Source organism: Lynx rufus, unplaced genomic scaffold (genome assembly GCF_022079265.1).
Source record: "Lynx rufus isolate CCGP_SWC_20201006 ecotype Redwood Valley unplaced genomic scaffold, mLynRuf1.p SCAF_17, whole genome shotgun sequence".
Lineage (NCBI taxonomy): Eukaryota > Metazoa > Chordata > Mammalia > Carnivora > Felidae > Lynx > Lynx rufus.
Window position 1 is genome coordinate 26,793,007 of NW_025814831.1, and position 27,667 is coordinate 26,820,673.

A 27,667-nucleotide genomic window follows, 5' to 3' on the forward strand; every position below is an offset into this window, starting at 1 on the left:
CGTGGCAAAAGTAGCTGTGAAAACTGTGGCCTTAGAATGGATACTATGGGAGCCTCCAATGAGGTGCTTAATTTTCAAACTGGGCTCCTGGATGGCTTCCGGGAGGTAGGCCGGGCCCGTTGCCACGGAGACAGACTCGCCCACCTCGCGGTCCCACACGTGGCTCTGCGCTCCCAATAAAGTTGTTGTTGAATCGCAGCGGTACCACGTGAGCCGCCCCGGGGGCGGGGCCGGGGGCGGGGCCGAGCTGAGAGAGACCCGGCAGGCGGCCGTGAGAAGGGGAGGCGGGCGCGGGCGCGGGCGCGAGCGCGAGCGCGGCGGCCGGCCATGATCGCGTCGTGCCTGTGTTACCTGCTGCTGCCGGCCGCGCGCCTCTTCCGTGCCCTCTCAGGTACCGGCCCCGCGTCCTGGCAGGCGGGCGCCAGGCCCGGGCCCACGTCGGCAGGGCCCCGCGGGGCCTGGGGCCGGCGTGCGGCGCGTCGGGCGTCACGACCACTTTCCCCCCCGGCCGAGGTGTGGGGAGGCGGCCCCCGGTGCCTCTCCTGGACCCCACGAGGTCCGGGCCTGGCCGACGAGCCTCGCGGGCGGTCCCCCTCACGCCTGTGGCCTGGTGGCGTCGCGCCACGGTTAACGTGGGAAGAGGCCGGCGAAGGGGCAGGGGCCCGCCGAGGCACGGCCCTGGGAGGGGTCGGCGAGGGTTGGCGACTCGGGGCGAGGCGAACGCCCGAACTCCCTGGGGGCGGGGGGTGTGAGCCCAAGACCCAAACGCACCTGCCTTCCCCTGGGTTACTCCACACTCACCTTTCACAGCCGCCTCTCCGCTCTCCAGCCGAGTGTCTGGTTGAAAACCCGGTGCTCGCAACCCGGAGACCACTTAACCCCCAGATTTGAAGCGGTCTCCCGTGGGTTTGGGTTTAGAGAGTCCGTGCGGTGGAGCCAGCGCCCAGAGAGAAGAGAGTTATTCCGTCACTTTTCCGTGATCTGCCCGCGCTCCCGTTCCTGGTCTTTGAAATTCCCGAGGCTCTTAGGAGACCGTCCGTCCCTGTGACAGATCCCACAGAACTCCCAGAATGTTCTCCGGCAATTTAGAGGGCGGGACAGACCAAGAACTACTTTCTTAGACATAGCGGTTCAGCTGCATTCTGTGCTTGTCGTTTCCGGAACTTTACGCAACGTGTGTATGTAAAATAGCCACTCAGGTATTTATTTGTGTGTGTCTGTCGCTAGAATGAATGCAAGCCGCAGGAGGGCAGGGCCATGTCTGTCCCGCTCCCTGTAGCTCTAGCGCTAGCACACTGTCCAGAATATAGTAGGCACTCAACTAAGCAGTATTTGTGTGTCCGTACTTCTGAGGAATGAGAAGCTCCGCGGAAGTAATTGTTTTAAGAGAATTAAAGCAGATTCCTTTACCCACGGTGCTGCTATTTCTGGAGCCCTTCCGATGTCCCGTGACAGCCTTAGTGACATATACTTGTCCACAGGTTTATAGACCAGTAGTCAGAGTTTAGAGAGATCACAGGAGGGGCCACTCCCTCCCTCCCTCCCCCATAGAAGTAGTGCCACTTCTTTCAACTTTGTGTATTGGTTCCTACAGAAGGTTTTCTTTCTATGCTTCCCATTCCCTTCCTCCCTCCCTTATAAAACGATTCTGTTGAAAAACCAACGGACGCCGCGCCACCACCACCAAAAATCTGCTAAATTTGAAAACGAATACTTTCACACTTGTAAACAAGAGAAACTCTTCCATCTGGTATGCAGAGGATGTTTCCAGGGGCAGGGGATTAGCAAATCCCTGAGGTTAAAGCCAGCAGCACAGCCCGTGGATTTAAAACAGGGTTTCCCAATCTCAGCATTATGGACATTTGGGCCTGGGCTGTCCTTTGCACTCTAGGATGTTCAGCAGTATCCTTCTCCTCTGACCTCTAGATGCCAGTAGCATCCCCACAGTTGTGACAGCCACTGTGTTTCCAGATAATATCAAATGTCCCCTGAGGGCAAAATTACCCTCTGGTTGAAAACCATTGGTTTAGAGGGCCATAAATCAACATAGACTATAAATAAGATAGTATCTTTCAACATTTGAACCATTTTGAAGTTTTTCTTGCCTTTTAAAAAATAGAGCTGATAAAATGAATCTCTGGTGATTGAGGGTGAGTGTCGTGCATGTCACTTGTCCTGTGTTGTAAATAAGTGATTTAGTGAGTGTGGGTGTTTGCTCGCACCAAAATACTGTGCTTGGAGTTTGGGGGCTCTAATTTTAGAGTTTTCCCACCTGCTTTCTTGCCTGTTGGCTGTCATTTGTGGCTGCCGTAGCAGAGAGATGACAGCTGTCTCTTGCTGTCAGTTGTTGGTGTCTTCTGATTTACAGCCTCTGGTGTGTTATGGAATGGGAAAGCTGATAATGAAGTTTGTGAAGATTGATGAATAGAATACATAGCTTTGAGACAAAGAGCAAGGGCCTTTGCTAGGAAGTAAATTGTATAGATTTTGAGACACTCTTTTTGTCTACTTTAGGACTTTTTCTTTTGGAATGTATTTGTAGGTTAGAGGATTTATAAAACTGGAAAGGCTCTTGGAGATTATCTAGTTCAAACTTCCCCTGTCTCCACTTTATAGGCAAGAATGAGTTCATCTCACCAGAGGCATTGTCCAAGGTCACATGGTTTGTTAATTTCATTGCTAGGTCGTAACCCACGGTTCTGATTCAGGGTCAAGTGCTGGTTCCAATGTAATATGGCCCTTAGAACCAGAGAGTTCTGGTTCTGATGTTTAATAGGAGTCTTAACCTCCAGATAACAGGGATGTGGTTCCATGTGACCATCTTTGTCCTAGATTATGTGGGATAGCTGTTCTTTCATTCATACAGTGAATACTTTTAGATCCCTACCATATATATTAGTTAATATGTACGAAGCACTTAGAATAGCACCCAGCACGTAGTAAGCACCTCATGCTAATGATGAGGTGTTCCAGGTATTAAAATGGGCAGGCTCAGTGATGGTACAACTATGAGCAAGGTGGATATGATTCTTGCTTGTATGGGACTTACATTCTAGTTGGGAGAAGAGTATGGGTTGGGTGATGTTGTCATCTTATAACATGGTATTTTGCCTTGCTTCTTAGATGCTTTCTTCACATGTCGAAAAAATGCCCTCCTGGCGAAGAGCTCGTCCACCCAGGTAGAGGGCAGCTTTGCCATGGCCCCTCGGGGGCCCGACCAGGAGGAGTGTGAGGGCCTGCTACAGCAGTGGCGAGAAGAAGGGTCAAGCCAGGTGCTCTCAACTTTGAGTGAGGGTCCCCTTGTAGATAAGGGACTAGCCCAGAGCAGCCTGGCGCTTCTGATGGATAATCCTGGAGAACAGGATGCTGTGTCAGAGGACAAATGGTCCAGCAGGCAGCTGAGTGATCTACGGGCAGCAGAGAACCTGGAGGAGCCTTTCCCTGAGGTGCTAGGAGAGGAGCCACTGCCAGAGGTCGAGGGCCCAGTGTGGACGGCTGTCCCCATGCAGACCGGCCCCCAGTATGCAGACTGTGCTGCCCTCCCAATGGGTGCCCTGGCTGCAGAGCAGTGGGAAGAGGACCCTGCAGTGGTGGCCTGGAGCATAGCACCTGAGCCTATGCCCCAGGAAGAGGCTCTCATCTGGCCTTTTGAGGGCCTGGGGCAGTTGCAGCCTCCCCCGATGGAAATCCCATATCATGGTGAGTCTGACAACTGGCTGAGTGAGCCAGGGTAGCAGCTTGTCTCCACTCTGGGCAGAGCCATTGCTAAAGAAAAGACTCTGGTGGGGAGCTCTCTCTCTGCATTCTGATCTTACAGTGTCAAATCTAGAGGGGCCTTAGAGATCGTCTCATTCAGCCCCATGGTCTTTCAGATGAAATAACCATGATGCAGAGAGGTAGCAGGACATGCCTGAAGTCACATGGCTAGATGCAGAAGCGAAAGCACTGCATCTGATTCTGATTCTCCATGACGCTGTTTCTAGGAGTAGTGGTGGAGAGATCTCAGGGCCTGTACTCTGCCTCAACCAGAATTTTATCTTCTAGTTTTACCTACATATTTGGCTTCCATTAAAATTTGAAGAATGAGTTCTGTGGCTCAAGTGGGTTGAGCCCACTTGCATCTCCATGCTCTAGGGGAGATGGGGAACATGTGGTTTACAGCTCCACAGGCTTTTTCAAGTATAAAGGTTAGAAAACACCCAAGGCTAAGATTACTCTCGAAATGTCTTTAACCTCAGGTGACTATTAAACACATTGATCCGAGGGATCCTCCACAGAGACCCATGGATTTATCAGAAGTGAGAAATTGTCAGCCTTCATTTATTGAACATGTACTAGGTGCCAGGTACTATGCTAGGTACTGGGGATCCACGCTGAACAGGCCAAGATTGTCTCTGGCTTTATGGAGCTTGCTGTCTAGTCTGGAAATGTCCATAGAGTACTACTCAAATAGCCGGAGAGAGGGATGGGTGACAGGAAAGATGACAAAAAGGAACTTCAGACACAGTATCTCTGAGTCAGGAGTGGAGATGGTGGGGCCTGTGGATAACATGTACTTCTTGTGGACTTCTTCTCCCCAACCCCTTTGCAGAAATCTTGTGGCGAGAATGGGAGGATTTCTCTACTCAGCCAGATGCTCAGGGCCTGGAGGCGGGGGATGGCCCTCAGTTCCAGTTCACTCTAATGTCCTATAACATCCTGGCCCAGGACCTGATGCAGCAGAGCTCAGAGCTCTACCTGCATTGCCACCCAGACATCCTCAATTGGAACTATCGCTTTGCGAATCTCATGCAGGAATTCCAGCACTGGGACCCTGATGTGAGTGATGAAGGGGGGAAGGTGCCATCTTGTATTTGCTCTGGACCTGGGGCTATTTCCCAAATGCTCTTAAAAAATGAGTTTATAGTTTATATGTGTATAGGGTCAGAGTTCTGCCTAGGGCTGGAGCCTTCTTGCCTGGAATAAATGAGTTTTTGGCAGGTGTTCAGAAGACTCCGTGGGTACACACTTTCCAACACCTTTATGCAGGGAGGGAGACTTGAGGGATTCAAGGAACAGGAAAACCCAGCACATGCTTCGGGTCTACTCAGCTTAAGTCTAGGCTTTTCCTTGCTGGGGGTAGCTGTATGGGAAGAGTTGGCCCTGCGGGAAGCTTCAGTGTGACCCTGCCTGAGACCAACAGCAGCTTTCCACCTGCCCTCAGTCCCTGCACCTGGGGTGGGAGTCACTCTCCAGCACTCTTGGTACTCTGGAGTGATTGGTTTCCTTGTCACTTTTCCAGATCCTGTGTCTCCAGGAAGTCCAGGAGGATCATTACTGGGAGCAGCTGGAGCCTTCTCTGCGAATGATGGGTAATGCTGGCGTGTTCACCAGTCTTGCTTCCTATGGCCCTGTCTGTTCTCTCCTGAAGGCACCATCTTTTTCTTTTGCTTCAGTAAATCCTCATTCTCACCTGTGCACTAGCTCCTCCTTTGTATGGGTGAGAAAGAAAGAGTTCTGTAGTTTTAAAGCAATTCTGGCATTAATTGCCTTGAATTAATTAATTGACATGAATTGCCTTTAATCCTTGAAGTAACCAACCCTGTGAGGTTGAGTATTGTTATCCCTGTTTTACAGTGAGGAAACTGAGGTTCTGTAAATTTGTGTGACTTGCTCAAGGTCACCATGCTACAAAGCTAGTAGGTTGTGCAGCTAAGACTCCCAATTTGTTTGACTCTAGAATCCATGCTTTTCCTGTCGAGTTCTGTCTCTTCATACCCTTCTGTCCTACTTCCCCTTTAGCCACTCAGTCATCTGCTTACCACTGTAAGGGAACCTCTGCAGAACCAAGGAGTTGGCAAGGACAGGAACTCCCCTTATGGAGCAGCGGGAGCAGTGCCTTAGGCATACACGCCTCGGCTACTGCCACTGCTTGGAGGGATTCAGGCTTCAAGGACTCTGACCCATCTCCTTGGCCGGGTGTTCCTTGCAGGTTTTACCTGTTTCTACAAGAGGAGGACCGGATGTAAGACAGATGGCTGTGCTGTCTGCTACAAGCCCACGAGATTCCGTCTGCTCTGTGCCAGCCCTGTGGAGTACTTTCGGCCTGGCTTGGAGCTCCTCAATCGGGACAACGTGGGCTTAGTGTTGCTGTTGCAGCCACTAGTCCCAGAAGGCCTGGGGCAAGTCTCGGTGGCCCCTCTCTGTGTGGCAAATACCCATGTCTTATACAACCCACGCCGGGGTGATGTCAAGCTGGCCCAGATGGCCATTCTCTTGGCAGAAGTGGACAAAGTGGCCAGGTTGTCAGATGGCAGCCATTGCCCCATCATCTTGTGTGGGGACCTGAATTCTGTTCCTGATTCACCTCTCTACAACTTCATCAGGGATGGGGAGCTCCAGTACCATGGGATGCCAGCCTGGAAGGTGAAATGGGGGAAACCACTTCGGGGGTGGGAATATGGCCAAGGGAGAGATTCAGGTGTTGGCAACTAGTGCTGCTTCTGTGGCAGGGACCTCAGTTATACCCGTTCTGGCTCCCTCCTGCTTTTTCTTGTTCTGTTGAATAGTTTTTGTTCTGAAACCTGAAAGTTAGAAATTCCTGGGTGCCTTTGGCGTCTTGAAATCCCTTCAATTTTTATCATTGATTTGTAGTTGAGATGTAATACACAAGTACATCCTTGCAAGAATTCAAACATAAAATAAGACCAAACCCACCTTTATTACCTACGTTCCTTACCTTTCCCCTTAGAGTGAAGTAGTAACTGTATGAAGTTTGGTGGTTGTCTTCCAGAACATTCTGTATGTATTTACGGTGATATCTATGTTCCTGTGATATTGTAATTATAGTTTACACTTATTAGGTACTAACTGGATTCCAGGTGCTATTTTAAGCACTTTACATGTATTAACTCACTCAACTTTCACAATTTCTGTCATCGCTTAACATTTTTTAAGTGAGGAAACTAAGGCGTAGAGAAGTTAGGCAGTTGATGGCTCTAGATTATGCAGGTAGGTAGTGGTGGAGCCAGGATCTGTAACCAGGATCTGCAAGCCCTAGAGCTCTTGCCCCACCAGTGCTATGCTGTGATTGCTTCTAACTGCTGATATTTGATCTATTGTGTGTATGTGTGTACTCTATGTTTCGTTTTGTAGTTTGTTTTTTTTCACTCAGCAACGTATATATGGATCTATCTTATTCCTTTTAAATGCTGAATGTTGGTAGCATAGGTATCTTACAGTTTTATCATGTGTATTTAGCCTTGCTGGTAGACCTTCAGCTTGTACTGATTTCTTTATATGTCCCTTAATCTCCCTGGTCCTCTGTCTTGTCCTTGCTGTCCATCTTATTGCTTAACTTTTGGCAGGGCACAAAAATGGCTGAATTGTTATTAAGCACTTTGGACTTTTATTTTAATGAGGTTACTCAAGTGCTAGCAATATCCTGGTTCTCATGTATGCAGAGAAAGGCCTTATCCTGCTGGAAAGCTGCCATGGTCTAGGAGCTCAAGAGAATGGGAAAAATAATTTAAGTGCCTACCATGTGACTGTCACCATTAGGCATAGTGATTAAGAGCACTCGTTTTGAAGCCAGTCAGTCCTGAGTTCCAGACCCTGCTCTGCTACCCTGTGCAAGTTACTTAACTTCCTTAAGCCCCATGCACCTCATCCATATGCTAGGGAAACAATGGGAGCTACTTCAGAGGGGTTTTTTGTTGTTGTTTGATGGATCAAATACAATAATGCACAGTAAAGTATTTTCCAGTTCCTGCTTCAAAGGAAGCGGTTAACAATCAGTTATTATTATCAAGATCATTAATTGTATGTGGTATTACTGTCCCATTTTATAGTAGAGGATATTGAACCCAAGGGAGTTAACTGACTTGCCCAAAGTCACACAGAAAGTGGCCATTAGATTCCAGGTCTGTTTTACTTGAGGTGGCATATTGAAAATTTATGTCCTTCAAGGCCAGAGAGATTGTTTCTATCACTGCTCTTGCCTCCCCACTTAGCTAGTGTCTTGCACATACTTGGCATTCAAATATTTGTTGTTGTCAAATGAAATAAAGGGAATTTTGCTACACACGTTGGAGATATGCAGATGACTGATGTTGCGGAATGTGTTTCCCTACTGCGTTCTGTCCGTTCCCAGGCTGCTCATTGGCTTTGACCGAGGATGGTGACATAGATACGGTAAAGTGCTTTGGTGCATTTCCCATTTGGTTTGACCCTGTGGTTTCCTCATGATAGGCTTAAGATGCTAGACCTTGATCCAGAAGATCCAAAGATAAGGATAAACCTTTTCCCACTGCAGATTAAAGCCCCTGAAAGTTGATATTCTCCATGGAGACTCAGGTAGATTTTTCTGAGGTGAAATTTAGGAGACTATATGTTCATACACGTTCTATTCTCTTTCACGCACATACCTCATTCTCTTACCCCTTATTTCTGCCTCATGGACAATTCAGTGTTTCTAGTTAAAAAAACAAAAAGGGTTTTACCCTCTCTCCCTCAAAACAAACAAACAAATAAATAAAACGGGGCACCTGGGTGACTCAGTCAGTTAAGCATCCGACTCTTGATTTCAGCTCAGGTCATCATCTCACAGTTTGTGAGATCAAGCCCCGCACTGGGCTCTGTGCCAGTAGCACAGAGCCTGCTTGGGATTCTCTCTCTCTCTCTCTCTCTCTCTCTCTCTCTCTCTCTCTCTTTCTCTCTTTCTCTGCCCCTCCCCTGCCTGCGCACAGGCGTGCTCTCTAAATAAATAAATAAATAAATAAATAAATAAGGTTTTAATTAGCTCCTTATTTTTAACCTTACCCAGAGACTTACATGTTTTGCTTATATTATGTATATAGTGCGTGATTGTGTGTGTGCGTGTGTTTGTCTGCATGTCCCAAATCATGGGCTATTTTCTTTTTCCATCTTGGTGTCCTCATTCCCACCTGCTCTTTCCTTATAGGTATCTGGACAGGAAGACTTCTCCCATCAGCTTTACCAGAGGAAGCTACAAGCCCCACTATGGCCCAGCTCCCTGGGTATTACTGATTGCTGTCAGTATATCACTTTCTGTCACCCCAAGAGATCAGGTGAGCATGTACCACATTTTTTAAATTTATTTATTTTGAGAGAGACCGAGAGAGAGCAAGCAGGGGAGGGGCAGAGAGAGGGAGAGACAGCATCCCAAGCAGGTTCTGCACTGTCAGTGCAGAGCCTGACACAGGGCTTGAACCCACAAACCCTGAGATCATGACCTGAGCTGAGATCAAGAGTTGGAGGCTTAACCAACGGAGCCATCCAGGTACCCCCATGGACCCCATTCTTGGTTGGCTGTGCCTCTGTGCCCATTTTGGAAGAAAGCTAGTATTTCAGTGACAAGAGAAAATGTAATTCCTTCAATTCTGTTAGCAAATTCCTTTGTTTTTCTCACTGTCCTCATGATCTCCCAGTGAAATGGACAACTTTAAATCCTATCTGTTGGAGATTCAGCTTGTCTTCAGAGCCAGGCTTCCCCTGTGTCCCTACACTGGAAGCTTCTTGGTATTAAGGAGGTTTCAGCATGTGGCTTGTCTTCCTTTCTCTCACTGTATGGCTTTTCCTGGTTTACAGAGAGACTACAGTATAGCCGAGACTTCCTGCTGCGATTCCGTTTCTGTGATGTCGCCTGTCAGCGACCAGTGGGACTGGTTCTTATGGAAGGAGTGACAGATACTAAGCCAGGTGATGTAGGAACTAAGCTTGTTTTCTTGGTCTTCTTTCCTCTTCACCCCTGATATTTGTCAGTTATGTGGTTCCTTAGTCTTTTTGTAAGTGTAATTGTTAGAGGTAAGCTTGTGGTGATAAACATGCTTAGAAGGAAGGTCCATGGAGTTCTTTGGCCATATGCACGTATGGGTGTGCAGTGCAGTGAGAACATAGGCCAAGAATCAAGAGACCTGAGTTCCAGTCATCTTTGAGACCTTAAATGAGCCATGTAACCTTTTTAGGCTTAAGTTGCTAATAACTAGCATGTGTTCGGCATAGAGGAGGGAAGGTACACATGACAGGGCTTTCAGAATCATAAGGTGACAGTAGTCCTGCTTGTAATAAAAAGTTACTCCTACTGAGAACTTCCAGATCAAATATGGCAGAGTATACTTGACATTCTCCTCTTCTCGTCTCTGAAACATTCCAAAGCAACAAGGAGAATGGAAAAAAGCAATATAAACTCTATCGTTGAGAAAGAAGTTTTGAAGGTATTTGAAACCATGGATCACAGCACAGGTGGAATAGCTGCAGAAAGCACTGGAGATCGTGCAGGGGTGCTGGAGGGAGTGTGGAGGGACTTATCTGGGGACTGTATGCATCTCACAAGGAATCAGCACAGTGCATTTCTCCAAGGTGAGGAGTGTACCTTAAGCCACAAAACTAAAATCCCTTGTTTCATAAGCAAGAATAAGTTGCACAGGTTGTGACAGGAGATTTTCTGAACCCGCTTTGGTCTTAAGAGGCGCTGGAGAAAAGCCTGATCAAGGAATCAAGCCCTATTTGCATTAAGCAGTTTGAGTGGCAGGGGGGAGATGAGATACTTACAGAGCTGCATATCGCTTTTGGAGGGAGAAATCAAGATTAAAAGGACTCATATATTCATATATGGCCCTGTGTCATCAGGAATATTCCTTTTCCTTGGAGTGCCTACACAGTTCTTCCCTTAGAGAAACTATACAGATAGCTGGTATAGAAAAACCTCGACTTATTCAAAGCTGGGCTGCCTAAAAGGAGCCAGCATGAGATCTGTGCTAGAATACTGCAAGAAAGAAAAGCAGAAGGAACCGGAAAAATAAAAGGCAGATAAAGAATGCTTACCTCAGAGATAAAAATTGTTGCCATGAAGCATGTGAAAAATTATGAACATTGTTCCGTGAATAAAAAAGTGAAACAATTGCCTTTATAAAATAAGAGTACAAAAACAATTGCCTTTATAGAATAAGTTCATGCAAATGGCAAGGCATCGGAAGATGAAACAGAAGCTGCAGAACTCAGGAAAGAAGTAGAATAAAAAATTTTAAAAATCACATAAAATGAAGACAAAATTGGGTGTAGCATAAGAAGGAATAGGAAGAGATACTGCTGAAAACAAGAGACAGAGGCCATGAAAGAAAAAGCAAAATAAAAAGAAGTAAAAAGATAAAAGAGACTGGAGAGAAATGACAGTAGTGAAGGATAAGGAAATTCTCAGCATACACATAATTGAAGTTCACAAGAAAGTCTGTATAATGGCATATAAGAAATGTATAAAGGTATGATTCAAGGAAGATTTTCCCCAAATTAAAAGATTTGAATCTTCAAACTGAGAGGATGTACCAATTTTCAGTAAAAAATGAAATAGGAGAATCAACAATAAGACATCCTTGTGAAGTTATTGGAAGCCAGAGATAAAAGAATCCTTTGGGCAATTGAACCAAAAAGATTGGGCTACTCTTAAAGGTAAAAATAACCAGGTTGGCTTCAGACTTCTTAACATTATCATTCAACTCTAGAAGACAGGAGAACAAGGCTTCAAGGAAAGAAGGTGTGGCTCAAGAATTTCATACTCAACCAAAAGCGTTTCTTGACCGAACGGCTACAATAACCTAAGACAGCCAAGCGATGACTGGAAAAACTATAGAAGGACTGGTGATAAAGCAATGAATTTATTTTTTCTTGTAGGAATTTAATTTGAATTGGCATTTTGCACAGAGTAATGAACATTTCAGTGGCTCAGTTTTTTTTTTAATTGCAAAGCTAAATCAATTCTCTAACTGTAGCGTTAGCGAAAACAATACTGACGGCCCTCGTGCATTAAGCAGCTAGCATGTGCCACGTGCCAGTGTTTTAGAATTACAAAAACCTAAAGTTAAACAGTAGTAGGATACCACATTTCAGGTTACGAGTAGATGATTAAAAACAAAATGGGGGTCCTGGGTGGCTCAGTTGGTTAAGCATCCGACTTCGGCTCAGGTCATGATCTTGCGGTTTGTGAGTTCGAGCTCTGCATCAAGTTGTGTGCTGACAGCTCGGAGCCTGGAGTCTGCTTCAGATTCTGTGTCTCCCTCTCCGTCTTCCCTCCCCCACTCATACTCTGTCTCTCTCTCAAAAATAAATAAACGTTAAAAATAAAAATGAGGGGCGCCTGGGTGGCGCAGTCGGTTAAGCGTCCGACTTCAGCCAGGTCACGATCTCGCGGTCCATGAGTTCGAGCCCCGCGTCAGGCTCTGGGCTGATGGCTCAGAGCCTGGAGCCTGTTTCCGATTCTGTGTCTCCCTCTCTCTCTGCCCCTCCCCTGCTCGTGCTCTGTCTCTCTCTGTCCCAAAAATAAATAAACGTTGAAAAAAAAAATTAAAAAAAAAAAAACAAAAAAAACAAAAAAAACAAAAAAAATAAAAATGAAACAGGTCTCCCCTGGCTCAGTTCATGGAGCATGTGACTCCTGATCTCGGAGCTGTGAGTTCGAGCCCCATATCAGGTGTAGAGATTACTTAAATAAATAAACAAACAAAATTTAAAACAAAACAAAATAATACTATACTTAAAGCAAGTATTTTTTACTTCATGTTTTTGTTGGCCATTTGTATGTCTTCTTTGGAAAAATGTTTATCTGATGAATGTCTTTTAAAGACTCCAAATCTAAAAATCTACCACCTTTTTTAGACCGTGACTAGAAAGACTTAAGTGCAATAAGGAGATGATAATATGTGATCTTTTTTTAAGAAGATGTATTAGATGTGCTAACAAATAATATTTCTAGTCTAATACTAGAGTCATGCAACCCACTAGTGCACATCAAAACTTGCTGACTTGACTGTGATGCTGATTTCAAGGGGCAGCACGTGAGTTGCAAAAGAAGCTGCAATGCTAGGTAATTATGGTACCTTCCTGTAGGCTGACGTTGCATTGCCCTGGAGCATTGTACGTTGCCCAAGCTGTGTAATAAAAACATGTGGTTCTCTCCCCAACTCCCTTTTTGGGGGAATAATTCATAAAGAGGGAATCTAAAGTTCAAGTCCTCTGCTTGTAAACATTTTCAGTTATTAATGATTTCTTCTTTCCAGTATGGCCTTAAAGACACTGAAAAGGGGTTACTGTGTTTTTTTTTCTTGTGAGCACTTGCCCATTTCCATTGAACTCTGGACCTTCGGGTCTTTTTATAGATAAGAACAAAGCATGTACCCAATAAAGTGCATTATAGGAAAAAATAATTGCTAACAGATTATTTTTGTAACCACTATTTAAAAAAAATTTTTTTTTTTCAACGTTTATTTATTTTTGGGACAGAGAGAGACAGAGCATGAATGGGGGAGGGGCAGAGAGAGAGGGAGACACAGAACCGGAAACAGGCTCCAGGCTCTGAGCCATCAGCCCAGAGCCTGACGCGGGGCTTGAACTCACGGACCGCGAGATCGTGACCTGGCTGAAGTCGGACGCTCAACCGACTGAGCCACCCAGGCACCCCCAGAATATATTTCTAAATGTATAAAATATTTGGATGAAAAGGAACTAATTGTATTGAAATTCAGTTTTGAAATATTTTATTATTTTTTTTTAATATTTTATTTAGTTTTTTTTTTTCCAATGTTTATTTATTTTTGGGACAGAGAGAGACAGAGCATGAATGGGGGAGGGGCAGAGAGAGAGGGAGACACAGAACCGGAAACAGGCTCCAGGCTCTGAGCCATCAGCCCAGAGCCCGACGCGGGGCTCGAACTCCCGGACCGCGAGATCGTGACCTGGCTGAAGTCGGACGCTTAACCGACTGCGCCACCCAGGCGCCCCATGTAACCACTATTTACAAACTGACCAGATGGCCACAGACCAAAGGCTGTCTGATCAGTTTTCTAACCAGGGAAGTTCTGAATCCAGCTTCTTCACTCGCTTCTCCACATGCCTGGACACAATTTATCTTTTTCCCAAGTACTTGCAGAAGAACATACTTGTTTGGCTGCTACTTTGCTGACTGGGTCAGGAAGCCACTGCAGCTCAGGTAGAGGCAGCTGTGGCCCATGTGGTCAAATGGCCTAGTGGGGCATGGAGAGGCCTCTAGTCTTGTGTGACTGCCAGAACGCTGCTGTTTGTACCCAGTGCTGCATGGACAGAGCCTGGTGTTGAGAGAAACCATTTTTAGTATCCTGATGGTCACTGAGATTTTTCTGGTATGTTGTAATGGTAAAAGATGTGACTCAAAATGAAGATCTTAGCGTTACGAATATTTATGCTCTGAATAACATTACATTAACAATCACAAAGTGAAACTGCAGACTTTAACAAGGAACAATAGTCAGAAAATAACTAATGGTAAAAGGTTTTAAATAATCTCAGCCTACAACAGGACAATTAGATAAAAGGTAAGAATATGGAAGTCTTGGGGCTCCTGGGTGGCTGACTCAGTTAAGCGTCCGGCTTTGGCTCAGGTCATGATCTCATGGCTCGTGAGTTCAAGCCCCGCATCAGGCTCTGTGCTAACAACTCAGAGCCTGGAGCCCACTTCAGATTCTGTGTTTCCCTCTCTCTCTGCCCCTTGCCTGCTCATGCTCTGTTTCTCTCTCCTTCAAAAATAAATAAACATTAAAAAATTTTTTTAAGAATATGGAAGTCTTCAGTACATGTATTATGGTATATCTGATTGGTACATATCAAACTCTGAATATTGAAAGTAGAGCAAAGACATCTTTTTAAGTATTCATGGAAAATTCTTAAGAATTAGACCACCATTGGGGCACCTGGGTGGCTCAGTCAGTTAAGCGTCCAACTTTGGCTCAGATCATGATCTCACGGCCTGTCAGTTTGAGCCCCATGTTCAGGGCTCTGTGCTGACAGCTCAGAGCCTGGAGCCTGCTTTAGATTCTGTGTCTCCCCTTCTCTCTGCCCCTCCCCCACTCACACCCTGTCTCTCTGTCTTTCAAAAATGAATAAACGTTTAAAGAAAAAAAAGACCATCATTAAAACCTTAGTAAATCTCAAACAGTAGAAGTTGTACAGCCTTTCTCTGATCACACATTCAGTAAAGATAGAAATTAAAAACAAAACATTATCATCTGGAGATTTGGAAATTTTCAAGCAACTTTTGAATCAAAGGTGAAATTTAAGAAAAATTGCAGAATATCTAGAAAATAATAATAACAAAAGTGCCATATTTGTGGAGTATGGCTAAAACAGCGTTCAATGGAAAGTTCGTAGAATTCTGTAGAATATTTAGAATCACAGAATTATATTAATAGAGAAGAAAAAAGTATGTAAATTACATTCAACTCAAGAAGTGAGAAAAAAGAACAAAGAGAGCAGAAGATAAATGGGAGCAATTTAGATAACAAAAATAGTGGAATAAAATCTAGGAGTTAGTTGTTTGGGCAAAAATCAGCTGTCAGTTAGGTGAGTCCATTAGCTAACCTATTTTCAAAGGGCAGGGAAAGGAGCAAGTGAAGGTATCCAGATGCAGAAAAATTAATAGGATTACAAGGGGGTTCTTGGCCCAGCTAAGTGCAAAAGAAATTAAAACTTACAGGCATAGGGGCGCCTGGGTGGCGCAGTCGGTTAAGCGTCCGACTTCAGCCAGGTCACGATCTCGCGGTCCGTGAGTTCGAGCCCCGCGTCGGGCTCTGGGCTGATGGCTCAGAGCCTGGAGCCTGTTTCCGATTCTGTGTCTCCCTCTCTCTCTGCCCCTCCCCCGTTCATGCTCTGTCTCTCTCTGTCGCAAAAATAAATAAACGTTGAAAAAAAAAAATTTTTAAACTTACAGGCATATATTAATTTGAGAAAATGTAATTTAGTAAAACTGATTACAGAGAAGAAAGAGAATCTAGGGAAGAAATACATAAAATTCTCAGAGATGCAGTCCCATGAAAACACTAGGCTCAGATTGATAGAATATTATCAAATCTTCAAAGAATTTGTAAAATCGTTATTATTTAAATTATTACAGTGCACAGAGGAAGAAAGGGGCAACAAGTATTTGACACCGACACCTGACCATTACACACAACCATAGACGCTAATATTCTCCACTTATGAAAACTGATGCAAAAAATTTTAAATAGATCACGAGACAATCTAGCAGCGCAGTGAAAGAGCAGTATACTGTGACCAGATGGAGTTTATCAGAAATATAAAGATTATTTGACATTGAGAAATCTATTAATATAACATACTAATATATATGAAATCTATTAAAACATGAAATGTGTGTCATCCTATAGATGTCAAAGAGACTGTTAAAATTCAACATCTATTCTAGATTATTTTTAAATTATTTTTTATGTTTATTTTTAAAAAAAAAATTTTTTTTTTAACGTTTATTTATTTTTGAGACAAAGAGAGACAGAGCATGAATGGGGGAGGGCCAGAGAGAGAGGGAGACACAGAATCTGAAACAGGCTCCAGGCTCTGAGCTGTCAGCACAGAGCCCGACGCGGGGCTTGAACTCACAGACCGCGAGATCATGACCTGAGCCGAAGTCGGACGCTTAACCGACTGAGCCACCCAGGCGCCCCTTTATGTTTATTTTTGAGAGAGAGAGAGCAGGGGAGGGGCAGAGAGAGAGGGGGACAAAGGATCTAAAGTGGGCTCTGTGCTGACAGCAGCCCAACACGGGACTCGAACTCATGAACTGCAAGGTCATGACCTGAGCCTAAGTTGGACTCAACCGACTGAGCCACCCAGGCACCCCTATTCTAAATTCTTTTTAAAAGACCACCCCCCCTGCCCTAAAATTAAGGAAAAACTAGATACAGGCATACTTTGTTTTATTGTGCTTCACTTTAAAGAGCTTCACTATTGCTCTTTTGCAGACATTGTGTTCTTTTTACAATTTGAAGGTTTGTGACAAACTTGAAATGAGCAAGTCTATCAGCACCATTTTTCCAACACCCATTTGCTCACTTTGTGTCTGTGTCACATTTTGATAGTTTCTGCAGTATTTCAAGCTTTTTCATTATTACTATATTTGTTACGGTAATCTGTGATCAATGATCTTTGATGTTATTATTGGAGTTGTTTTGGAGGGTCAAGAACCACTCCCATATAAGATGCCAAACTTAATTGATAAATGTTTTGTGTGTTCTGACTGCTCTACTGACCAGCCATTTCCCTGTCCTTCTCCCTCTCCTTAGGCCTCCCTGTTCCCTGAGACACAACAATAGTGAAGTTAGGCCAGTTAGTAACCCTACAATGGCCTTTAAATGCTCAAGTGAAAGGAAGAATCATATGTCTCTTACTAAATCAAAAGCTAGAAATGATTAAACTTAGTGAGGAAGGCATGTTAAAAGCTGAGACAGGCAAAAGCTAGGCATCTTGCCTCAAATAGTTAGCCAAGTTGTGAATGCTAAGGAAAAGTCCTTGAAGGAAATGAAAAAGTGCTACTCCAGGGAACATGTGAATGATAAGAAAGCACAGCAGCCTTCCTACTGATACAGATGAAAAAAAGTATTAATGGTCTGGATAGAAAATCAACCTGGCCACATTTCCTTAAGCCAAAGCCTAGTCCAGAGGAAGGCCCTAACTTTCTCCAATTCTGTGAAGGTTGAGTGGTGAGGAAAATAACAAAAGCAGAGTTTGAAGCTAGCAGGGGTTGGTTCTTGAGGTTTAAGGAAAGAAGCCGTCTCCATCACATGAAAGTGCAAGATGAAGCCTGCAGTTCTCGAGAAGATCCAGCTAAGATAGTTAATGAGGTGGCTACAGTTAACAGATTTTCAATGTAGACAAAACAGCCTTCTATTGGAAGAAGATGCCATCTGGAACTTTCATAGCTAGAGAGGAGAAATCACTGCCTGGCTTCAAATCTTCAAAGAACAGACTGCCTTATTAGGGGCTAACACAGCTGGTGACTTTAAGTTAAAGCCAGTGCTCGTTTACCAGTCCAAAAATCCTAGAACCCTTAAGAATTATGCTAAATCAACTCTGCCTGTGCTCTATAAGTGGCACAACAAAGCCTGGATGACAGCACATCTGTTTACAATGTGATGCACTAAATATTTTAAGCCCACTGTTGAGAGCTACTGCTCAGAAAAAATGATTCTTTTCAAAATATTACTGCTCACTGACAATGCACGTGGTCACCCAAGACTCTGATGGAACTGCACAGCAAGATTAATGTTGTTTTCGTGCCTGCCAACACAGGATCCATTGTGAAGCTTATAGATCAAGGAATGATTTCAGCTTTCAAGTTTTATTATTGAAGAAATATACTTTGTAAAACTGTAGCTGCCATAGCTAGTGATTCCTCTGATGGATCTGGGCCAAGTAAACTGAAACCTTTTAGAAAGGATTCCTTTACACTAAGAACATTTGTGATTCATTAGAAGAGGTCAGAATACTAACATTAATTAACAGAGCTTGGAAGTTGATTCCAGCCCTCAGGGACGATTTTGAGGGGTTTGAGACTTCAGTGGAGGAAGTCACTACAGATGGGGTGGAAACAGCAGGAAAACTAGAATTAGAAAGAAGTGGACCCTGAAGGGGCGCCTGGGTGGCTCAGCCGGTTAAGTGTTTGACTTCAGCTCAGGTCATGATCTCACGGTTTGTGAGTTCAAACCCCGCATCGGGCTCTGTGCTAACAGCTCAGAGCGTGGAGCCTGCTTTGGATTCTGTGTCTCCTTTCTCTGTGTCCCTCCCCATCTTGTGCTCGTGCTCTCTCTTGCTCTCTCTTGCTCTCTCTCTCAAAAGTAAGTAAATAAACATTAAGAAAAATTAAAAAAAGAAGTGGAGCTTGAAGATAGGACTGAATTGCTGCAATCTCATGATCAAACTTTAACTTATGAGGAGTTGCTTCTTATGGATGAGCAAAGAAAGTGGTTTCTTGAGATGGAATCTACTCCTGGTGAAGATGCTGTGAAGATTGTTGACATCACAAGATTTAGAATATTCCTTGAACTTAGTTGATAAAGCAGCAGGAGGGTGTGAGAGTGTTGACTCCAGTGTTGAAAGAAGTTCTGTGGGAACAAGTTCTATCAAACAGCATCGCATGCTACAGAGAAATCGTTTGTAGCCACCACCCTGATCAGTCATTAGCCATTGACATTGAGGCAAGACCCTCCACCAGCAAGAAGATTATGACTTGCTGAAAGCTCATGTGATCATTAGCAGTTTTTAGCAATAGAATATTTTTTAATTAAGGTATGTACATTGGTTTTTTCAGACATAATGCTGTTGCACATTTAAAATACAGTACAGTATAAACATAACTTTTATTTGCACTCTATTGTGGTGGTCTGGAACTGAACCCGCCATATCTTTGAGGTATGCCTATAATATCTTTGAGGTATGCCTGTAATCTCTTACACTATTAAAATAATCTTGGTCAGTCGGAGTGTGTGGCGGCAGCCTGCACCGCAGAGGTCAGGAGCGGGAGGAGGGAATGGAGCCACTGCAGGCCTGAAAATTAAAAACGATACCAAAACCAAACCACAGCATTTATCTCAGCTCCAAAAATCAGCGTCTTGCTTAAAAGAAGACAACTGTAGTAGCATCCCTGTCAGAGTCAGGAGTAAGACAAGGATGGTCACTGTCATTATTCAACTGTGTTCAGAGATTCCAGCCAACAGAATTAGAAAATAGGGGTGTCTGGGTGGCTCAGTTGGTTAAGTGTACGACTCTTGATTTCAGCTCAGGTCATGATCTCGCTGTTTGTCAGTGCAGAGCCTGCTTGGGATTCTCTCTCTCCCTATCTCTCGGCCCCTCCCTTGCTTGTGCGTGCACGCACTCTCTCAAAAATAAACTTAGAGTAAGATTTATTTAATACCCTTTTTACAGCTTTGTTGTATTGAAATTCATATACCGTAAAATCTACCCATTTAAGGTGTATAACTCAGTGGCTTTATTCAGAATTGTGTGACCATCTTGACAGTCTAATTGTAGAACATTTTCATCACTCGTGAAAGGAACCCCTATATCTGTGAGCTGTCATTTTCCACTCTTCTTCCCCTTGTGAAAAATTAATTGAACATGGCCATATGGGTGTCTGGACACTCCATTCTATTCCATTCATCTATGTCTATCCTTATGCCACTACCACACTGTCTTGATGATTTTGGCTTTGTATAAGTTTGAAATAGGGAAGTGTACATCCTATAACTTTGTCATCTTCCAGATTATTTTGTCTATTCTGGGTCCTTTTCATTTCTATATGAATTTTAGGGTAGGTATGTCAATTTTTGCACAGAAGCTAGCTGGGATTTTGATAGATTTCTACAAATCTGTAGGTTAGTTTGGGAAGTATGGCATTTAAATAATGTCTGATGACCAGTGAATATGAATGTCTTTCCATTTATTTAGATCTTTCATTCCTTCCCATGTTTTGTAGTTTCCAGTGTGTAAGTCTTAACACTTTTGTGAAATTTAGTACTATCTATCATATTCATTTTGATATTGTAAATAAATAGAAATGTTTTCTTTATTTCATTTTTGGATTTTTACTGCTAATGTATAGAAGTGCAATTTTTGTATATTGAGCTTGTATGTTGCAGTCTTGAGAACTCATTTATTCGAATAGTTTTTTAGTGGATTTCTGAGTATTTCCTGTGTATAAGATTAAGTCATCGTGCACACAGAAACAGCATTACTGCTTCCATTTTAATCTGGATGCCTTTTATTTCTTCTTTCCCATGATTGCCCTGGCTAGGCCTCGTTAATGTTGAGTGGTGAAAGTGGACATCCTTGTCCTGTTCCTGACCGTAGAGGTAGAGCTTTCAATCTTTCACCATTAAGTGTGATGTGAGCCCTGGAGTTTTTGTGGGTTCCCTTTATCTAGTTGGAGATGTTCTCTTCTGTGCCTAGTTTTTTATGTGTGGTTTTTTTTTTTTTCATAAAGGGTGTTGAATTTTGCCAAATGTTTTTTTCTGTGTGTGCTCAGATGGAAATGTGGTTTTTGTCCTTCAGTATTCTATTAATATGATGTATTACATTAATTGATTTTCAGATGTTAAACCAACTTTACATTCCTAAGATAAATTGTAACTGGTCATAGTATGTAATCATTTTTATATTTTGCTGGATTTGGTTTGTTAATATAATGTTCTTTTGGTGCTCTGAAACTTAATTTCCAACGTTGGGAAGATGGGAGTTTCCTCCCACATCAACAATTCAATTCTATTCTGACACCATCTGCCCAGAGAGCATCAGATTCCACAGGTTAAATAAAGGCTCAGTCCTGGAAGACTGCCCCCTTCCCCAACTTCAGACACCAGTCACAAGCCCAGCCTGTGTTTCTGACAAACTATAGGTTCCAACAACCCCCTCCATGGACTTCAGATGCCAGTCATACGTCCAGGATGTTACCTGTACTTGCTGACCAACTGACTATTATAAATCAGAGGTTTCCATGACCCTCTCCTTCCTCGGCTTTAATTAATTTGCTGTAATGGCTCACAGAACTCAGAGAAACATTCTACTCACTAGATTACCGGTTTATTATAAAAGGATAAAAGTCAGGAACAGCCAGCCAGATGGAAGAGATGCATAGGGCAAGGTATTTGGGAAGCTTCCATGCCCTCTCTAGGCATGCCATTCTCTCCAAATCTCCATGGTATTCACCAGCCTGGAAGCTCTCTGACAAACTTTATTATGTAGGCAGGGTTGATTAGATCATTGGCCATTGGTGATTCAAACTCCAGCCCCGCTCCCTTCAGGGAATTGGGACAGAGAGTTCCCAGAGGTTCAGGGAATTGGGACAGAGAGTTCCAACCCTCTAATAACAGGTTGGTTTTTCTGGTAACCAGCTCCCATCTTCCAGTGCTTTCCAAAAGTCACCTCATAATATAACAAAAGACACCTTTATCACGCTCATCTCAGGATATTTATTCTAAGGGTTTGGGGAGCCATGCGCCAGGAACTGTGGATGAGGCCGAATAAATATTTCTTATAAATCACAGTATCACAGTCATTGAGGAATTTTGCATGTACATTCACAGGGGATATTCTGTAGTTTTCTTTGTGATGTCTTTGTCTAATTTTGATTAACTGAGTAACACCTTATAGCATCAGTTGGGAAGTATCCCATCTTGTTTTTTGCAAGTGTTTGTGAAGGATTTGTATTACTTCTTTAAATGTTTGGCAGAATTCATTAGCGAAGTCATCTAGTCCTAGACTTTTCTTCGTGGGAAGTTTTAAAATTACTAATTCAATTTCTTTCCTTACAGGCTATTCAGATTTTCTATTTTTTCTTGAATCAGTTTACATAGTTTGTGTCTTTTTAGAAATTTGTCCATTTCATCTGAGTTTTCTCATTTGTTGGTTATAAGCAGTTGTTTACAGTATTCTCATGATTTAAAGATTTCTATAAGATTGGTAGCAGTGGCTCTTCTTTCATTCCTGGTTTTTGTAATGAGTCTTTTTTTTCTTGGTCATTCTAGCTAAGGGTTTGTCAGTTTTATTGATCCTTGTATCCTTTTGTCTTAATCAGTTTGGGCTATTATAACAAAATACCACAGCCTGGATGGTTTATAAACAATAGAAATTTATTTCTCACAATTCTGAAGGCTCCAAGTACAAGATCAGGGTGCCAGCATGGTCTAGTTCTGGTGAGGGCCCTCTTCTGGGTTGCTGAGTGCTGACTTCTTGTGTCCTTACATGGTGGAAAGCAGGTGAGGGAACTCTGTGGGATTCCTTTTATAGGAGCATTAGTTCCATGCATGAGGGCTCCACCCTCATGACCTAATTACCTCCAAAAGGCCCACTTCCAAATACCATCTCATTGGGGATTAGGACTGCAACATACTTTGGGGAGATACAAACATTCCGTCTATAACACCTATTAATGTCAGTAGGCTCTGTAATAATATCCCCTCTTTCTTAACTGATGTTGGATATGTATTTTTTTTCTTTATGTGTGTGTACAGATTTATGTGTATTTAAGAGTTTATACATACATGTTATATGGTATGTGCACATATGTGTATGAGCACATACGTGTATATACACATAACAGATGGTGTGTGATAGAAAATCTCTGAAGGAATATACCAGGAATTTGGTAACATTGATTGCTTCTCGAGAGGGAGATTGGCAGGAGTCCCAGAGTGGGAGGGAAACTTTTCACTGATATTTTTCTCTACATTTTGATTTTTATACCATGTTACTCTATTACCTATTCTAAAGAATAAATTGAAATAAATTATTTGAAGAGGTGCTGAGCCAAGGAAGAAATGTCTGTGTTCAAGGCCTCTGTCTGCCTTCCTGTGGTTCTTGACTTTGGTCCATTGTTACTTTCTCCCATCACCTTCTATTTCTCCTTTTCCCTTTTGGAGTCCGGTCAAGGATCTGAGAAAGATTTCAGGGTGCAAGGTTCTGACCCTTCTTAACTGTATGTGAAGAATAAAACCTTTTTTCTCTGGTCTTCTACAGAGCGACCTGCCGGCTGGGCTGAGTCTGTCCTTGAGGAAGACACATTGGAGCCTGAGCCTGTCTTGCCCAGGTGATCTTCCTTCCAATTCCCCTCAGCTTGCTTATTAGCCCCTGAGTGTATGAGATTCTCATTGGCTCTCCTGAGGCTGATTGAGGGGGACACTTTTTGCTGAGCTCTCTCTTTTCCTAAGATGTGCTAAGCTTTGGAGGCGCTGGTGTGCAGAGGCCAGAGGTGACTCACTTAAGTTCTTGCAGACAAAGAGCCCATGCACTTTTCCTGAGGGAGTAAGGCTTCACAGAAAAATTTGCTGCTCTCCCCCCGCCCCCTACCACCCCCCTTCCCCGGACAGGGGCACATTAGGTATACATACTTTACCAGGTAGTAAGAGGAGAGTTGGGGGGTGGGGTGAGGAAAGTCAGCGGGATTGAGTATAAATGTGTCTGTTTCTAGGCTAATTTTAGCTAAGACCATCTGCCTCTTATTAGCATGGGAAGTAATTTGCTGAGATGGAGTTATTTGGGATCGTCCCTTAAAAAACTTTATAAAACCCACAGAGAAAGTGACTTTGAGAAACGTTCATTGTTTGTTGACCGACATCTTCTCCTTCATCCCTGTAGGACTGTAGGTACCATCCAGCACTGTCTTCACCTGACCTCGGTATATACTCATTTCCTGCCCCAGCATGGCCGCCCAGAGGTCACCACAATGCCCTTGGGTCTTGGAACAACAGTGGATTACATCTTCTTCTCAGCTGAGTCCTGTGAGAATAGGAACAGAACTGGTAAGCCTGGTGGGTCCTGGGTTCATAGAAGCCACCCTCAGAAGTCCCTGGGAACAGCTGATAGTAGGTCAGGCATTTGGTCACATGGCTTGGGCTACTGGGACCTGACTCGCAAAGTAGCAGATTTCATACCTAACCTGGCACTGGTCGTCCTTATCATAATTCCCTTAGACCATTTGCCTGCATTTTCTTTTTGCAGCATTAGAGAGAGGTGGGCAGACCAGCCCCACCTCTATTTAAGAGGTAAAAATAGAGCACCAGGAAGTTAAGTGGATTTTGGACAAGGCAGCCATTTAGTGAGGGGCTTGGTTAAGTTAGAGATCCTATTTCTTGTTTCTTCCCCTGATAACCAGCAGACAGTGTAGCAGTCTGTCAGCCCCATGCCTATCTTATTTAAAGCAAGTCTTTTAAATGTTGGAATTGGTTGCCTATGTTGAAAAATCAGATTTTATGTAGAAAATCTGGATTTCCAACTTTTCTTGGAAAATCTGAAGATTTGGTAAATGCTGAGCCTGGGCATACATTCTCCATTTGCCGCAGTTTCCCTGAACCCACCTTGTTTAATTCATTGATGTATCACAGAGTATCTGAGAAAGTGAGGCCTCAGCCACAGGCAGCAGGGGAAGTGAGGGAGGGTGAGGCATCAAGGGGATGCAGCCTCCCTGTGTAGCTCCCACAGGCCCCAGCCACCCCCATGCAGTGACCCGTGGCTGCTTTCTCCACTGGCTTCTGCTTTGTGCCCCAGATCGCAGGCTGTGTCAAGATGGGACTCTCAAACTTCTGGGCCGTCTCTCCCTCCTCTCTGAAGAGATTCTCTGGGCTGCCAACGGCTTACCCAACCCCTTCTGCTCTTCAGACCACCTCTGCCTGCTGGCCAGCTTTGGGATGCAAGTCATCGCCCCATGACGGGGCTCCCAGGGGAAGAGAGCTTCTCTTCCGGAAGAGTTCACTGGATCAGAGACTGTGGAAATACCCCATGCTTTTGGAAACTTAGATCCAAGAAACTTCCGTCCCCTCCCCTCCCTTCCCCTACCCTGTTACCTTTTTCCTATGGTTAGATTTTCTCCAGGCCTGTCCACGTTCTCTGCCTGTGGTCCCTGCCCACCCCAACCTCTTCCTAATCCTGTGCCACATACTCAGTGGCCCTGGGAGAGGCCGAAGGGGAGATCCCCCTTCCTTCCATGTATCCAGTGCTCCCCCTTGATTTTTAATTACCAGGGTTGCGGGAGCTATTGATCTCATTGGTTATTTGCTTTCAGGCCGTTTCTTGATGGTATCTTCGAACCCAGTGTTCTTCCTGCCTTCCTGACCTCTGGGCCCAGCCCTCTTGCCAGGCCCGTACACATGTGAGATGTGCGTAGTGTGCATGTGTGTCCTCTCGGGGTGGGACTGCTCTGTACAGCGTGCCTGCCTCTGATCAGCCCACTTTCCACACGGGGGCTGTCAGCCTAGGGGCAGGTCGAGAGCATGACCTGGCTGCTGTGTGTTGCCAGGCAGCAGCAGGAGCATGGACCCTTCTCCCCTTTTATCTTGTGTGTCTCATTAGGCATTCACATCATGCCAACCAGGGCATCCTCATCATCTGGGCTCTGGGAAAGAATGGGCCACACAGCCTGGAGCAGCGGATTCAGGGATGTGCCGCCTGCCCCAGCTGCCTCCGAGCCTCCAACCCAGAGCTCCCCAAAGGCCTGGCATGCTTTCTCTAGGGCTTGTCCCTTTCCCCAGGCTGCTGTGAGAAAGGCAAAAGTTTGAACCCCTGTATGGAGTCAGTGGGCTGGAATAGTAGTTTGAGGTTTAAAAGGATGAGAAAGAACCTTCAAGAAACTCTTGTCTTGCTGGATTCTGCCCCCTGCGGAACTGGGGCAAGGGTGGGAGTCCTGGTAGGGGAAAGAGCAGGCAGGCTGTGCAGCTGCCTCAGCTGGGACCCAAGACCTCAGGGACTTGTTCTCTTCCTCTGCATACCTCAGAAGCAGTTTTCTGTTCCTTTCCTCCCACCTCTTTTTACCTCCTTCCCTCCCCCATTCCTTTCCATTTTGTTCTAGAAAAGCCAGGTATTCAGCTCAGGCCAAACCCTCTCTGCAGAAGGTGGCCTTGGGCAGAGCCTGTCCAAGAAGTCAAGGTGGCAGTGTTTTAGGGTTTGTTCCTGCTGGCAAGACCTCAGCTGCTCATTGCCAGTGTTGCCCCTCTAGCACAGGGCTACCCTGGCCCATTCATGGCCTTGCCCTGCCCCCCCTGTGTTACTGCATGCCTTAATCTTTCATAGCTGGGGTACAGCCTAGGTGTTACCGGGCCAGCTGGTCCTCCCAGAGTAGCTGCTGGTCCTTGCAGACTGGCCTTGCTGTTGCCCTGCTTGGCCTTCAGAATGGGACTGAAGGGGGTACCTGAGTGGCTAGAGTTAGGGACAGTTAGCCAGAGGTTCCCTTTTTTTTTTTTTTTTTTTTTTGAAAGCCAAAGACCCAGCTTGAATTCTGCTGCTGTGTTCATGGTTATAAGCTTTCTGTGCCTAGGTACTGGGGAATTTATCTGTGCGTGTATATTTCTGAACATTGTTTCCTGGGTACTGGGCATGTGCCTGTCTGAGCCCCAGGCCCACTTGTCCACACCCCACCCATCGTTCACTCTGTCTCTCCCCGGGTGCCTCCTGAGATGGTCTTAAGTCAGTGCCCTATTGGTTGTCAGGACTATGGCCTATCACTGTTCTCTTCTGCCAGGAAATGCGGTTTAAACGGCTCAAGATGGCAGAGGGCAGGAGTTTTATATATTATCTTTTCCTTGTTTTCTTATTTGTTTCTGTTTTGGAATTGAAGTGGGGGTTTTAAGTGGTCATTTAAGCTCTTTTCCAAATAAAGGTTTACCATTTCCCCCCTGCTGTTGGTCATTTGTTAGGATCCTGAAGGGCAGGGGAGGATGGGGGAGAAGGTCTGGAGAGTGAGGTGGCCAAGAGGAAGAGACATCCTGGGCTGGGCTCTCAGGTCCTGAATCTCAACCGGAGAAAGGTGTAATCGTCCTGTGATAACTGACACGTATTCCCGCTGCTTTGAGGCCTGGGAGAGCAGGGCTTGAAGAAACCTCGTGCCCTGCCTTTTGTTGGGGTCTAGCTCGCTTCTCCCTCCTCACCAAGCTAGAGAACAGCTCTTTCAGCTTCTTTCGTTCCCATTCCATCTGCTACTACCATACCCCTGGTCCACATGCATTTCAGGAGGGTCTGTGCCGAACGTGGGGTGAGAAGTATTTTCCTGGTCAAAGCCACGGCCGCTGTGTGAGGCACGACGTGTGTGGCAGTTGCTACTTGCTGAGTGTCTGTTTCTGGTCATCTCTTTTGCACTGTGGAACCAGAGCTGGACTGTGGGCCATCTGTTGCTGGAAAGGTTTCCTTCCCGGGCCTCACTCTGCTGGTACTTTCGTTTTCCTCCAGCTCCTCTTGTGCAGCAGGTCCATGAAGCCCACATGGCCACGTGAAACCCTGAAACCAGGTGTGGCTTCCTGCCTTACCTCAATGGAATTCCAGACCCCACACCTCTGAATCAGCCTGAGCATCTGAATTATTTAAAGTTACCTGG

At 44.7% G+C, this 27,667-nt stretch overlaps 1 protein-coding gene across 1 annotated transcript; it reads left to right on the forward strand.

Annotated features, from left to right (window-relative positions):
* The first annotated feature begins 289 nt into the window (after positions 1–289).
* Positions 290–26,968, forward strand: ANGEL1 (angel homolog 1). The gene is made up of 10 exons (XM_047080305.1): positions 290–391; positions 3,124–3,699; positions 4,592–4,818; positions 5,282–5,351; positions 5,972–6,405; positions 8,942–9,068; positions 9,589–9,699; positions 23,326–23,395; positions 23,944–24,107; positions 24,853–26,968. Exons 1-10 carry the CDS (start codon positions 328–330, stop codon positions 25,011–25,013), a joined length of 2,004 nt encoding a protein of 667 aa, XP_046936261.1. The 5' UTR covers positions 290–327; the 3' UTR covers positions 25,014–26,968.
* Positions 26,969–27,667: the final 699 nt, after the last annotated feature.